Source organism: Tupaia chinensis, unplaced genomic scaffold (assembly GCF_000334495.1).
Source record: "Tupaia chinensis unplaced genomic scaffold, TupChi_1.0 Scaffold139917_1, whole genome shotgun sequence".
In the NCBI taxonomy this organism is placed as follows: Eukaryota; Metazoa; Chordata; class Mammalia; order Scandentia; family Tupaiidae; genus Tupaia; species Tupaia belangeri.
In genome coordinates, this window is record NW_006199796.1 from 304,460 (window position 1) to 320,832 (window position 16,373).

The following is a 16,373-nucleotide window of genomic DNA, read 5'->3' on the forward strand; positions in this document are numbered from 1 at the left end:
AACTCTCTTAAAAAAAAAAAAAAAAAAAAGATACTTTCTTTAAAAGATAAAGGGCCCGGCAGGTGATGTGGTACTTAAGGGCACTGAACTCCCAGATGACCAACTACGGTTCAAGTCCTGAACCTGGCAGCTTGCTTTCTCACTTTCTCTCTCTCTGTCCATCTCTGGTCAAATTAATATAAATAAAATTAAATAAAAAATTATTTTAAATAAATAAATAAAATGCTTGTCAGACCAGCAGATGGTTATGTCACTGGACTCTCATGTAATCAACTGCAGCTTAAGTTCCAGACCCGGCAACTTAAAAATTTATTCCAGGAACATGTGCATGCATGCCCGGGACCCCAAGAGGAGAATGGAGGAGAAGGGACTGCGGCATGACTATCACCACCTGGGGATGTGACTTCTTGCTTTCTGTCTGTCTCTCTACCTCTCCAGCAAGTTCACAAGCCCTACAGCAAAATTATCTTTTTTTTTTTTCAGCTAAATTACCTTTAAAAAAAAAAAAAAAGCCTGTAATCAGATATCCTAATTAAAGTATCCTCCATCCTTTTCCAATTATTTAATGAATACACAGGCACAATTAAAATTAAATATATCAAAGTGATTTTCAGTTTGAAATTTGGGAGCTGGCTTTATGTACACAATAATAAAATTACCCAAGTTGATCGTCTTTTTTAAAAAATATATTTATTTAATCATTCATTTATTTTAATTCGACAAGAAAGACAGAGAGAGAGAGAGAGAAGTGAGAAAGTGAGAAAGCAAGCGATCGGGTCCAGGACTCAAACTGTGGTCGCCCATGTGGGAATGTCCAACACCTTAACCACCATGCTACCTGCGACTCCCCTATCATCTTTTTATTTATTTTAATAGATTTTTGTCACAGTGAGCATGTGCTCACTAGAGAAACAGAGACACACGAAGAGAAAAAGTGAGAAATCATCTACCCCGAAGGATGGTCACATTTCAATCCTTTATACTCCAATCTCCTCTAGGGATTTTGGGCAGGGATGCACATGCACGGAAACCTCCAGACTCAGGAATTGAATCACGCAGCCAGCCATGTAGGATCCAGCCACATTATCCTCTATGCCGCCCACTGTCCCCAAACTGGTAATCTTATTAACACTATGCTTAAATTTCTACTTTCTGTCAAACTACCTAACAATTATACATACCAGTATTTTCTCTACTACCAATATCACAAAGGAGAGCTGTTTTATTAGGTCAATTATTGATCTTGGAAAGTCCTATCTCTAAATCACTATATTTATCTGTAAAAATGCACATAGTTCTGGAACCTGCAGGTAGTATAGTGGCTAAGGTGCTGGACTGTGGTTTGAGTCCAGGAAAGGGAAGCTTGCTTTCTCACTCCCCCAAACCTCTGGTCAAATTTTAAGATAATAATAAATAAAATAAACAATTCATTTTAATAATTTATAAAGATTTTTGTTCAAGTCCCAGACGGGGTGGCTTAAACTTACATGAAGTGCATGTGCATTCATCCCCAGAGGAGAATAGAGAAGGGACTGAGGTGTAGCCATCCCCTCTGGGGGGTGATTTATCACTTTCTGTCTTTCTGTCCCTGTCTTTCTGCTTTCTGGCGAGTACACGTGCCCTATAGCAAAAACCTCTCAAAAAAATAAATAAATAAAATAAAGAATATTTTTCAAAATTTTCATGGGAGTGGCCAGAAAGTGGCACGATTGTTAAAGTACTGGACTCTCACAGCTGACTGCAGTTCGAGTCCCAGACCTGGCAGCTTGCTTTCTCACTTTCCCTCTCTCTATATATGTGTGTCTCTCTCTGGTCAAATTAAAATAAATGAATGAATTTTAAAATTAAATAAATAATTATTTAAATAAATGAATGAATAAAATTTAAATTAAATAATTTTTAAACAAACAAAAATTTTAGGGGCCAACAGGTTGCATGGCGGTTGGGGGCACTAGACTCCTACATGGTTGACCATGGCTTGCATCCCAGACCTGGCAGCTAGCTTTCTCTCTCTCTCTTTGTCCCTCTCTGGCCAAATTAAAATAAATAAATAAAGTTAAATAAGTTAATTTATAAAAAATTTTACGAAAAAATTCAAAATAGTAAAATCAAATCCTGTGTAATGATGGTCATCAACTTTATGCTCAGGTTATTATCTATAGTAACAAAGCTTAGACTAGTCACAATTCATTATTTTTTAAAAAATAATTATTTAATTTTATTTATTCATTCATTTCTTTTAATTTGACAAGAGAGAGAAAGTGAGAAAGCAAGCCACCAAGTCTAGTGCTTGAACCACAGTGGGCCATGTGGGAGTGTCCAGCACCTTAACCACCACACCACCTGCGGGTCATTCATCTTATAATGAAAACCTAGTAAATTTCTAAATTGATATTAAACTGTAACTAAAAAACAAACAAACAAACAAACAAAAAAAAAAAAAAAACCCACAAGCTAAATTACATAGATATTTCTCAAACCTGATTTAAAATATTAAAACCCAGTTGAGCGGTCAGCAGGTGGCATGGTGGTTAAAGTGCTAGATTAGACTCCCAGGGGCTGGCAGGGGGCATGGTGATCTAAAGTGCTGAACTCCCACATGACCAACTGCGGTTCAATTCCCATACCTGGCAGTTTGCTTCCTTCTCACTTTCCTTTTCTCTGTCTGTCTCTCTACTGTTCTGTCCCTCTCTGATCAAATTGAAATAAATAAAAGTAAATAAAATAATTCCTTAAAAAAAAGAAAAAAGATGCTAGACTCCCACATGGTCAACCACAGATTAATCCCACACCTGGCAGCTTGCTTTCTCGCTCTTCCTCTCTCTGTCTCTCTCTCTCTCGTGAGTGCATGTTTCTCTGTAGCAAATTAAATAATAATAAATTAAATTAATAATTTAAAAAACAATCAAATTCTTCACATTTCTAATTTTTCTATGCTTAAAAAAATTAAAAAGATAATTAATTACCTTAAATGCCAAATACCAATCATTTTCCTTAGATGCCTTATTTCCAGCTCTATTCTTATAAACTTCAACTCTATACTGACGAACCAAAAGAAGATCTTTTACAAAAGACTCAAAATTCATTTTACTAAGCACAACACTCTGGAGATCTTTTGCACCTAAAACAAAAAATAAGTTAAAAATAAACATTACATAATTGAGGTAATAAGTATTCAAGCACCTAACAATATTTCTCTAAATTAGTGTTCCGTCATTCGTTCATTCATTCAACAGTTTATCAAGTTTGTTTACCTACTATATAATATGTTCTAGAACAAGTGCCCCCAACCAGTAGCAGTCCTTGACCTGCTAGGAAAGGAATCTCAAAGCAGAAGATGAGCAGCAGGAAAGTGAGCAAAGCTTCATCTATATTTACAACTGCTCCACTGTTCAAATTACCATCTGAGCTCTACCTCGTTAGACCAGTGGTACATTAGATTCTTAGGTGCACGAACCCTTAGGGAACTATGAGTATAAGAGATCTGGGTTGCGCTTTCTTTATGAGACTCTAACCACTGATGATCTGAAGTGGACCTGAGGGGGTGATGTGAGTGATGGGGAGCAGCTATAAATACTGATTAATATTAGCAGAGAGGTTTGACAGCACAGACACCATAATACAAGTACTGCTTACAGACCCATATCAAAACTGTATCACTGCAGGGCTAGAAGGCAATGTAGTGGTTTGGGCGCTTGACTCCCCCATGGCCAAACACAGCTCAAGTCCCAGACCCTGCAGCTTGAAACTCCTGCCAGGCATGTGTGCCTACAACCCCAGAATCCCAAGAGAAGAACGAAGGGATTGCGCTGTGAATATCCCCCATGGGGAGGGGGGGTTGATTTATTGCTCACTCTAGATTCCCACATGACCAACCATGGTTGGAGTCCTGGACCTGGAGCTTACTTTCTCACACTACCTTTGTCTATTTCTCTCTCTGGTCAAATTTTAAAAATAACAAATGGGATTAAATAAGTCATTTTTTTTTTTTAATTCCTCTCCTTTTTTACATAAGTAGTTAGAAACTACACATACTATTCCATAACATTTCCTAAACTCTAATATATCTTGGAGAATATTCTATTAGTATGTTATGTCCTGTTTACAGCTGCAAAAATTCCAATGACTGTAAGAATGTTCTATAATTTGCCTCTTACTGAGATAGGTAGGCCCATACTCTTATGCTATCACAATACTATATGAATAACCTTGTACATGCTTCATTCTCCAAATGTGCAGCTACTGCATATCTTTAAGATAACGTCTCAAATTGGACTTTATCAGGATTTTCTTAAGATTTATTTAATTACATTTGTTGTTATTGTTTAATTTGATCAGACAGAGAGAGAAAGGGAAAGCAAGAAAGCAAGCTACGAGGTCCAGGACTCAAACCACAGTCAGAATCCAGTGTTGAGAATCCAGTGTCAACCACCATGCCAACTGCCAGCCCTAGGATATGTTACTTTGTTAAATATTGCTAAATTATCCCTCTTGGCTGGCTTTGCCAATTAATACTACCACTCATAAAGTATACATCTATTTCCCCTATCAATTCAACACGAAGAGTGTTCAAACTTTCTGATCTTTATTTTAGATTATTAGTCCTCAATTGGGGGTGATTCTGCTCCCCTAGGAAATATCTGGCAATGTCTGGAGAGATGAAGGTTGTCACAAATAAGAGGGAGTAGAGTACCCTCATGGGTAGAGGCAACCCTCCTGTTAAAACCTCCACAGGACAGGGCTAGTTATGTAGCACAGCAGTTAAGTACCATGAAGAATCAAGATCACAGATGGCCCATCAGGATTTAAGTTCTAACTCTGGCAGCTCCAAAAACACATTGGATGGGCCAGCACGTGGCATGGTGGTCCAGGCAGCTAAATTCCACATATGTAACAGTGTAGCTTGAGTCTCAGTTGCAGCAGCTTGAAAAACAGATGAGGCAGGTGTGTGTGCACGCACACAAGTGTACACACGCAAGCCCCTGTATGCACGCAAGTCCGTGTATGCACGCACACCCAAAATCCGAAAAAGATAGTGGAAAAGAGAATGCAGTGTGGCCATCCTCCCCGGGGTGTTGTATTCTCATATTTCCACTTTCCTACTGGCTCTCTCACCCTGGGAAGCACACACATCCTATATTGAACACACACACAGATACACACACACACATACACACACAAAGAAAGAAAAGAAAAATACACTGGGCACATGTACAGGTATCCAGATACCGATGAGATTAAGAATCAAATGAGGGGACAGCAGGTGACATAGTGGTTAAAATGCTGGGCTCTTACATGGTCAATTACAGTTCAATTCCTGGACCCAGTGGCTTACACACATATGTGTGTACATGCCCAAAATCCCAGAGGAGACAGGAAAAGGGACGAATGCATGGTCATCCCCCGCAGAGGGTGATTTCTCTCTTTCCAAAAAAAAATATCACTCTCAGGATAGTGTACTCGCCCTATGGGGGAAAAAAAGTAATGATCAAACAATGGAGAAGGGATTACAGCGTAGCCATCCCCTCTAGGGAGAGATTTCTTGCTTTCTGTCTCTCTGTCTTTCTGGCAAGTGCACACACTCTATACCAAAAACCTCTCCCCAAAAAAAAAGAAATCATCATGCCAGGCATGTGTACATGTATGTCCAAGATCCTGAGAGGAAAATGGAAAAGAGAATAATACAGCAGGGCCACCCCCCTAGGGTTGTCTGCTAACTTTCCTTCTCACTATCTCTCTCCAGTGAGCACACATGCCCTAAGGCAAAAACCTCTTAAAAATAAATAAAAGCTCAATTTTTATATAATAGGCAATAAATCATCATGCCAGGCATGTGTACATGTATGTCCAAGATCCTGAGAGGAAAATGGAAAAGAGAATAATACAGCAGGGCCACCCCCCTAGGGTTGTCTGCTAACTTTCCTTCTCACTATCTCTCTCCAGTGAGCACACATGCCCTAAGGCAAAAACCTCTTAAAAATAAATAAAAGCTCAATTTTTATATAATAGGCAATACCAATTACTCACTTAGAGGTAATACAGATGGTTTTAGATGAATTATTCTGACAATTTCTGGATCTTATGAAAGATTCTACTTAAATTTAACCATGGAGCACATGAAGTATAGATATCAAATACAGCGACCAGCAGATCATATAAAGGTTACCTTGCTGGACTCCCACAGTTGACCACGGTTTGAGTCCTGGACCCAGCGGCTTAAAACTCACACAGCGTGCCTATTCATGTGTGCCTAAAAACCCAAGAAGAGACTGTGGCATGGCCATCCCCCAACAGGGATGATTTCTCACTCTCTGTCTCTACAGCAAGTGCACATGCCCTATAAAAATCTAAAAAATAATAATAAATATTGAACACAAAGAAGCATAAGTAAAAATTAAATGACGTAAAACTTGTATGTAGCACTTGTGTCTAACTCTTAAATCCAATATCAGGTAGTTACAAGTACTACACAGGAAACTCCTCTTCTCAACAGACTCCCTAACACTGGGTGTCAAACTTTCCATCCGTAAAATATTCTTTACTATCTACTCTGGGACTGGCAAACTGTAAAAACACTCATCTCAGTAGTTTTTCTTTCCCATCTTGACCTTAAGTTAACATCTGGGTTGGGAACCAGCAGTTAGCGTAATGGCTATGTCGCTGGACTCCCACGTAGTCGACCGCGGTTTGCGTCCTGGACCCGGTGGCTTAAAACTCACGCTGGGTGCGTGTGCATGCCCAAGATCCCGAGAGGAGAATGGAGGAGAAGGGATTGCAGCGTGACCATCCCCCCTGGGGGGTGATTTCTCGCTTTCTGTCTCTCTGTCTCTCTCTGTCTGTCTGGCGAGCGCACGCGCCCTATAGGGAAAACCTCTCAAAAAAAAAAAAAAAAAAAGTTAACATCTGGGTCACAAAAGAATTTGTGTAGGAAAGAGATGTTATTTTAATACAAGGTTGAAAAGACGGGCCAGCAGGTGGTGTGGTGGTTAAGGGGACTAGACTCCCACATAGCCGACCATGGTCTGGGTCCCAAGCCTGGCAGCTTGTTTTCTCACTCACTCACTCAGGCTCTTTCCTTAACTAGTCAAATTAAAATAAGTAAATAAAGTTAATAAAATAATTCTTAAAAAAAAAATAAAGTTAATAAAATAATTCTTAAAATTGAAAGGACAAAAATTGTGCCTAAATAAAAGTTAATGATAAATTCATAGACCTTGGGGGACCAGCAGGTGGCATGGTGGTTAAGGCTCTGGGCACTCCCATATGGCCGACCTTGGTTTGAGTCCCAGACCTGGTGGCTTACTTTCTCACTTTCTCTCTCCCTCTCTCTCCTACTCTCTCTCTATGGTCATATTTTAAAAATGAATGAATAAATAAAAACAAATAATTTTTTTTTAAACAAATAATTTTTTAAAAAAAATTCATGGACCTCGGGACCAGCAGTTAGCGTAATGGCTATGTCGCTAGACTCCCATGTAGTCAACCGCGGTTCATGTCCCAGACCCGGTGGCTTAAAACTCATGCCAGGCACGTTTGCGTGCGTGCCCAAGATCCCGAGAAGAACGGAGAAGGGATTGCGGCGTGGCCATTCCCCACCCTGCCCCGGGGGGTGATCCCTCATTTTCTCTCTGTCTCTCTCTGTCTGTCTGGGGAGTGCATGAGCCCTATAGAAAAACTCTCCAAAAAAAAAAAAAAAAATTCAAGGACCTTGACAGAATTAAATCACATTAAGAACTAAGAGTTCTATATACTATTCCATTGCTTTACTTGAAGCTTAGTCAAAACTGAAATGCGAGTGAACCAAGTGTTAAGAGTATACACAGGCTGCTCCTTTGGATTTTGTACTCATTACAAAAGCTCAGCAAGTAGTTACAACCAATATAATATTCTGAAGCTGTTGCTTTTTTTTTTTTCTTTTTGAAAGGTTTTTGCTATAGAACACGTGTGCTCACCAGGAGAGACAGAGAGATTTGAGAAAGCAAGAAATCACCCGCCGGGAGGGATGTCCACACCGCAATCCCCTCTCCTCCATTCTCCTCTCAGGATCTTGGGCACATATGCACATGCTCCAAGCATGAGTTTAAGCCACCGCACCAGGACTCGAACCGTGGTCTACTACATGGGAGTCCAGCAACATAGCCATTACGACAACTGCTGGTCCCACTTCTAAATTTAACATTATAGGAGTTTTCAGAGAAATCATTAGGCACTGGATGTTTTAGTCTGTGACCATGCATTTAAAGATGTGTATAACCCTCACACACACACACAAAAGAAGTTTTAGCCTAGCAGGTGACATGGAGCTGGATCCCACATGGTCAACTCCATAGTTCCAGTCTGGAGGCTTAAAGACTGGGACCAGTAAATGGCATAACGATTACATTGCTAGACTCGCATGTAGTCGACTAGAGTTCAAGTCCCTGACCTAGTGACTTAAAACTCATGCCTCACATGTGTGACTTGAAAAACATGCCAGGCACACAGTGCCTGGGATTCTGATTGTGGCTTGACCAAACTCTGCGAGGGGATGCTTACCAACATTCCCAGAGAATGGATAAGGGATTGTGGCATGGCCACCCCCAGGGGGTGATTTCTCACTTTCTCTTTCTCTCTGTCTCTCCAACAAGCCTCCCTCTCTCACGAGATTTCCTCTCTCTCTGTCTCTCATTGGTGAGCACAAGAGCCCTATGGAAAAGAAAACAAAATTTTTTTTTTTAATTTTTACTTAAGGAGCCGGCAGGTGGAATGGTGGTTAAGGGCACTGGATTCCCACATGGCCATCCATGGTTCAAGTCCCAGACCTGGTGGCTTGCTTTCTCACTTTGCCACTCTCTATGTCTCTCCTTATGTCCCTCTCTGGTCAAACTAAATGTAAATAAATAAAGTTAAATTTTTAAAATTATTAAAAAAAAATTTTTTTACTTGAAAAATAAATGAAAAGGCCAGTAGGTGGTATACTGGTTAAGGCAACTGGATCTCACACGGCCAACTGCATGCTCAAGTCCCAGACCCAGCAGTTTGAAAATAACACTGGGCACCAGTGCATGCCCAAAATCCTAAAAGAATGGAGGAAAAGGGATTGCAGTACTGTCGTCCCCTGAGGGGTGCTTTCTTGCTTTCTCTCTGTCTCCATCCCCTCCGAGTGCACCCTATGCATGGCCCTGCAGAGAAAAAAAAAAAAAAAAAGGATATGAAGGCCAACTATACAGCATAGTGGTTAAGGGAACCAGATCCCACATAGATAACTGCAATTCAAATACTGTACCATGGGACCAGTATGTAGTGTGGTGGTTAAGGTGCTGGACATTCCCACATGGCTGACCACGATTCAGAGTCCTGGACCTGGCGGTTTGCATTCTCACTTTCTCTATCTCTGGTCAAATTAAAACAACTTACTGAATAAACAAAACTAAATAAATTAAAAAAAAAAAAAAAAAATACTACACCAGAGCCTTGACTCATGCTCCAAATCTTGACAGGATGGAGAGACGGAGAAAAGTATTGTAGTGTTGACCACACCCTACTAAAGAGAACTCTGCCTCCCTCTGTCAATGAACAAAATTAAACAAAAATAGATGTAATACTTAGCATTTGTTATTCATCTCATAATCTAGATAAAAAAGTAAAAATATTAGAACTATTAATAGATTCTTGGAAAAACAAATTATACAAATGTATAAGTCTTGTACTTTTTTTTTAATTCAGGTTTTCGTCATGGGGCATGTGTGCTTGCCAGAGAGACAGAGAGCGAAAGTGAGAAACCATCCCCAGGGTGGATGGCCATACCACAATCCCTTCTCTTTCCAGGATTTTGGGCATGTACACACTTGGCATGATTTTCAAGCCACCGGGTCTGGGATGTGAACAATGGTGGGGCCAGCAGATGGAGTGGTGGTTAAGGGGGCTGGGCTCCCACATAGCCAACCAGTTTGGTTTGAATCCCAAACCTGGTGGCTTGCTGTTTCATTTCCCCTCCCCTTGCTCTGTCTCTCTCTTGTCAAATTAAAATAAATAAAGTTAAATAAAATAATTCTTAAGCAAACCAAAAGAAAGGTCAGCCACATGGGAATCCAGCCCGTTTACTACCATATCACCTGCTGGACACGTTTTTAACTTTTAACATCATTTTAAAGTCCAAGACTATCCTACGATGAATACAAAGATCAGAGAGCTGTGTATACTACTCTTGAATAGCAGGATTCACATCACTTTAAAATCTGAAAGTAACTGAGACCATTAGCTACAAAGCCACCCATAACTATATACAATCTTTATTTACTTGTTTATTTTTAGAGATTTTTACTACAGGGCATGTGCGCTTGGCAGAGAAACAGAGACAAAAAGTGAGAATACAGTTTGAGTCCAGTACCTGGTGGCTTGCTTTTTCACTTTCCCTTTTTCTCTGTCTCTCTGGTGAATTAAAATAATAATAATAATAATTAACGAATATTTAAAAATCCCTAATATAAATGTAATGTAAATAGTTGATACACTGTTTTGAAGTAACAATACAGTCCGTTCATGTTCAGTACACACACAACCATCCTAGGCCTAACTACAATGGACACATCAGCAGCAACTTCACATTTCCTTCAATTTAACTTTTTCCTTATATATAGGAGGAATCCCACAAGAATACCAAAATCCAATTGTGTTTCTGACTTGCTCTATACTAAATTGAACTGAACTATATGAAGGCAGAGATAATGCCTTTTCATTCAGTGTCCATAACCCTGCCTGACAATAAATTCCAGTCTAATGAATCTTTATCAATAACATCCCAGTAGCACCTGGCATCCGTGCAACTCCTTAACTGAAATAAAAAAGCAAGGGACCCAAAGAGGAAAGAAATCTAGAGTATCAAATCCACATAAAGTGAGAAGTTTGTAAATCTCCAGATGACAATGCATAGACAGAGCCAGGCCAGGCGAAAACAAAGGGTACTCAATGGTGAGCTGAAACCTAAGACAGCTTTTATGAATCCAATCCATTCCATTTACCCACTACAATCCCTCAATAGTAGCCCAATACAGGTCCCTGAACCGGACCAATAGTATAAATGGTGTGTTTATGAACCAAATTATCTGGGAGGAGCCAGCCAGTGGCCCAATGTAGTGGCATGACACTGGACCCAGAAGATAAGGTCCAAGGTTCTTGCACAAGATCTCCCAGTTCTTAGTACTTGTACACCCAGTGATCCCAGCTGGCTTGGGCTCAGGATGGATCGAGGAGTGAAAGTGCTGTTAAGAGTGCCCGCCTCTCTCTTCTCTCTCTCATGGAAGAAATAAACGTGTTTTTTATTTTTGTTTTTGGGTTTTTTTTAAGAATTATTTTATTTAACTTTATTTATTATTATCATTATTATTTTCCAGTTTGATCAGAGAGACAGAGAGAGAGAGAGGAAGTGAGAAAGCAAGTCACCAGGTCCGAGACTTGAACCGTGGTTGACCATGTGGGAGTCCAGCGCCCCATCCACCGCACCACCTGCCGGCCCCATGGTTTTTTTTTTTTTTTTTTTAAGCATCCACCGCGCCACCTGCCGGCCCCATGGTTTTTTTTGTTTTTTTGTTTTTTTTTTTTAAATTGTTTTGTGTTGGCTATAGGTCCCTGCACTTGCCTGAGAGACAGAGAAAGACAAAGAGAAAAAGAAATCATCCCCCAATGGCTGACTACCATTCAAGTCCTGGAACTAGAGGCTTGCTTTCTCACTTTTTGTTTCTCTCTCTGGTTAATTAGATAGATAGATAGATAGATAGATAGATAGATAGATAGATAGATAGATAGATAGATAGATAGATAGATAGATAGATAGATAGATAGATAGATAGATAGATAGATAGATAGATAGATAGATAGATAGATAGATAGATAGATAGATAGATAGATAGATAGATAGATAGATAGGAAGTTATAGATAGATAAAGAAATAAATAAGTACATCTTTGACAGACAGATATAGATAGGTGGGTAGGTATAGATAGATGAAGAAATAAATAAGTACATCTTTTTTTAAAAGAAGACATCACCCACTACCCAAGGGGACGGCCATGCAGCAACCCCTTCTCCATTTCCCTCTCGAGATTTCGGTGGAAGGAATAAACTTTAAAAAGTTATGGGGGTGGGACCACCACAGTAGCATAATGGCTATGTCGCTGGACTCCCACGTAGTTGACCGCGGTTTGCGTCCCGGACCCAGTGGCTTAAAACTCACGCCCGGCGCGTGTGCGTGAGTCCCCAAGATCCGAGAGGAGAACGGAAGAGAGGAGATTGCGGTGTTACCATCCTCCCTGGGGGGTGATTTCTCGCTTTCTGTCTCTATGTCTCTGTCTGTCTGGCGAGCGGACGCGCCCTATAGCAAAAAACCTCTCAAAAAAAAAGTTGTGATGAGGTATAGCCAGCAGGTAGGGAGCGTGGTAGCGTGGTGGTTAAGGGTGCTGGACTCCCATATGGCTAACAGTGGTTCGAGCCGAGCCGCGGCTTGCTTTCTCACTTCCCCTCTCTCTCCTGGTCAAAATTAAGAAAGAATGTTAAATAAAATTATTTTTTAAATATTAAGTAGGTGAGTTTCTCAAATGTCCTTCTATTCGAAATCTCGTTTCTGCCTTGTTCTCTGTAATGGAAGAGATCTAGCGGTGTTTGTCGAATTACTCGACAGCTGGAAAAATAATACAGCAATGTATTAAACAGGGGTCCGTTCCTCCTTGTCCAAGCAAGAGGTGGAGGAAGCGAAATTCCTCCCGAGGCGCCGACGTCCCCACCCCCCGTGCAACTGTGCTTTAAAGTGCTCACCGCCCACTTCCTGAGGGAAGAGACTAGCCCTCCCACCGTGCCCCGAGGCCGCGCCATCTCAGTCCTCACCTGCAGGCCCCATATACTTGATCACCCCTTGGGTCTTGAATACCTCCCGGGCGGCTAGCACCGCGTCCTCGCCGTGCACAGTATAGAAGTCGCCGCGGTCGAAAAGGCGCACCGTGGTGGTCGGCTTCTCCGGCATGCCCTGAAAGAAGCGCACAAAGCCGACTTCGGCTGCGCTCTCCAGTTGCAGCGTCTCCTTCGGCTGCACCGCCATTTCCGAACCTTCCCACCGCAGCACCACCCGACCCTCCCCACCGCAGCACAAAACCAAACGTGCAACCCGGCAGCCCGCAAGCCGTTTCCCGCCTCCCCTCCCCCAGCCCTGGGCGGTGCGCGGCCTCTGCAGATACACCCAATCAGCATCCAGCACTGCGCTTCGGTGGGAGGGAGGCTGCGGCGGGCGCCAATCATAAGCGGACGCGGTCCAGATTCCCGCTCACGCTAGGGACTCTGTCTACTGCGCACGCTCGCGACCAGGTCTCGCGCGGACCCGCATCGTGTAAGACATTGTTCAGGTGATTTTTTTTTCCAGCTGCTCAGAGTGGAGCACAGTTGGGGTTGGCTAGGGAAGTCGACGTCTAGGTGGAAAGCTTGGGAGTGAAATCAGAAATAAACTCGGAAATGAAGAAAAACTATTCTTTCTTTTCATCCCAGTATTTTTTCTAAAATTGTGCCCCTCTCCAGTTGTCTCCCTTTTCTTTTAAGAAATATCTATTTACTTTTATTCATTCATCCATTTTATTTTAATTTGACCAGAGAGATACACAGAGAGCGAGAGAAAGAGGGAAAGTGAGAAAGCAAGTCACCAGCTTGAGGACTCGAACTGTAGTCAGCCATGTGGGAATGTCCAGCGCCTTAACCACCACGCCACCTGCTGGTCCCATCTCCCTTTTCCTTTTTTAAGCAAACTACCAACAGGGTAACAGGTTTATTCTCCATAGTCATATTACTCCCTACTAGACAAATTCTTGCTTCACGCACATTTGATTAATCCATTCAAAAACATACATTTTTTTTTTTGGGGGGGGAGGAGAGATTTTTGCTATTGGGCGCGCACGCTCGCCAAAAAGAGACAGAGAGAGAGAAAGCGAGAAATCACCCCCCAGGGGGGAATGGTCATGCCGCAATCCCTTCTCCATTCTCCTCTACGGATCTTGGGCACGCATGCACACGCGCCCGGGTTAGTTTAAGCCGCTGAGTCTGGAACTCGGACTGCAGTCGACTGCATGGGAGTCCAGCGACATAGCCATTACACTAACTGCTGGTCCCTCAAAAACATATTTTTACAGCGTGCTGTGGCAGACTCTTGCCTCTGAGGAGCACCAGTGAAAGAAGATTCCCTGCCTTTGCTCTGCTTACATTCTAGGGAATGGATTCAAATAATAAGTAAAGTAGTAAAGGAATTGGTGCTTCAGAAAATAAGTGGGTAAAAAATATAGAGAGATATATCGGGGGTGAGGGAGTGGGGGGGAGCATTGAAACTTTTTAAAATGTTGTGCAAAGACCTAAAGGAGGTTAAGGGCTGGCAGGTGGCAAGGTGGCTGTGATGGCGGGAACTCCCACATGACTAACCACAGCTTGAGTTCCAGACCGGCAGCTTGCTTTCTCACTCTCCTTCTCTCTCTGGTCAACTTCAAAAAAAAAAGAATAATGACAATTGTGGACAGAAGTCTGACTACTTTTCCTATTTTTCCAAAATCTTTTCAAAAGGGGACTAGGGAAGTCATGCCCACAAACATTAACAGACCATTTCTTTTCTATTAACAGGATTCTTCCTACCTCCTGTTCCTGGCATAGTATCTTTGAGATGTATATTTCAAAAATTAGAGTATACTCTTTTGCTTATCTCTTCCCAAGACACAGAACTTCCCTCTTCCTTGAGATGTAGATTAAGCCTTTCTTTAACCAAGACAGGGATCTTCCCTTCCAATCACCAACCTAAGAATTGTGGAACCCACCTATAACCTACAAGCCCCCCCTTCTACATGTCCCACCTTTTTGGGCCAGACCAATGGAAAATCTTTTCATTAAATGTTGTCTGTCAATCTCAAAAGCAAATAAAAGGAACCTCTGTACATGATCACCCTGAGAAAAGGCACGTATGCCTCTTCACTCACAGTTGGCTTAGAAATAAACTGCATTAATTATTCATTATTAATTTTACAGTTGGTTATTTTTTTTCCGTCGACACAATAAATAAAATAATTCTTTTTAAGAAAATAAATAAATAAATAAAGGAGGTTAGGATCCAGCCTGCAAAGTTAACTCCATTAGGAAAGTTACTACATCGGGAACCAGTAGTTAGCATAATGGCTATGTCGCTGGACTCCCACGTAGTCGACCGCAGTTCGCGTCCCAGACCTGGTGACTTAAAACTCACGCCGGGGGTGTGTGCGTGCGTGCCCAAGATCCCGAGAGGAGAATGGAGGAGAAGGGATTGCAGCGTGACCATCCCCCCTGGGGGGTGATTTCTCGCTTTCTGTCTCTATGTCTCTGTCTGTCTGGGGAGCGCACGTGCCCTCTCCTTTCGAAAAAAAGAAAAGTTACTACATTCTCTGGTTTCACCCCTTCCCCCATGGAAGTGGTCCCAAAACCCAATTCAGCAACACAATCACTAAGGGAGTTTTTCAAACATATTCCTTCCAAGCTGAGAAAATTTGGATCATCTGACTGCAGAGACCACCTGTCCAGTGACATCACCAGCAGCTTAGCAGCAGCATTCCTTCTGCTCTACATCTGGAGCAATGTCCTTTCCTTCCCTTTCAGCCAAAGCCTTCAACACAAAATTATAATGGCCCTTCCCAGTCTTCTGTGTTAAAAACGTCTGGTTACCCCAGCTAAGTCTCTGAAAAGCCTATCCAGTCTCCTCAGGTGTAAATAGTTGATTATTTTCTGAGGCCTCACCTCATTCATATCTCTATTGTAGTACATCTTACATTGTTTCAGGAATACTTCTCTGTTCACCAGTCACTCTTACTAAGCACCTGAAAGAAAAGAAGATAGCTGTAGTTAGTAATAATGGCTAACATTCATCAGAATTTACTGATTTTCTGGGGTTTTTTATTTTTGTATTACTGTAGATATTAAGGACTCACAATTATAATTCTTGTTTTACGTGAAAATGCAAGACAGAGATGACAAGTAACTTACTGAAGATCACAGAGTAGTAATAGACTTGAGGTTCACTCTTGCTTCAAATTGTTTGCTTAACCATCTGTATGCACACAAAATCTGAGCAAGACTGTACTGAGAAAGAAAATGTGTTTTAAACATGAGTTTTGTAGCTGTTTCTTTTGGAAAGTTATTAATATTTATGATAGACTTTAACGGGCATAAAGTTTAGAAAATTAATCTTGCAAGCATGTCAGCCTTGGCAGAGGGCAGTGACGCCACCTGGCCCCAATGACTGTTAAATTTTTATCATTAATATAGATACTGAGCAAAAAAGTAGATGTACCTAACAAAAAAGGTCTTCAAAGAAATAATTAAGATTTTGAGTCATCTAAGTATGGGAAAGT

General features: G+C 41.4%; 1 protein-coding gene across 3 annotated transcripts in view; it reads right to left on the bottom strand.

Annotated features, from left to right (window-relative positions):
* The window catches only part of MSH2 (mutS homolog 2), an 87,342-nt gene extending 74,255 nt beyond the window's left edge, over positions 1-13,087 (bottom strand). For all 3 annotated transcript variants that reach the window (XR_003546815.1, XM_027765899.1, XM_006162350.3), the window contains exons 1-2: positions 12,859-13,087; positions 2,967-3,121 (exon numbers count right to left, since the gene is read on the bottom strand). Coding sequence is in view for 2 of the 3 variants with exons in the window: in XM_027765899.1 (XP_027621700.1) it covers positions 2,967-3,121; positions 12,859-13,069 (366 nt within the window). In the remaining variant the exon portion in view is untranslated. The remainder of the gene's footprint in view (positions 1-2,966; positions 3,122-12,858) is intronic.
* Positions 13,088-16,373: the final 3,286 nt, after the last annotated feature.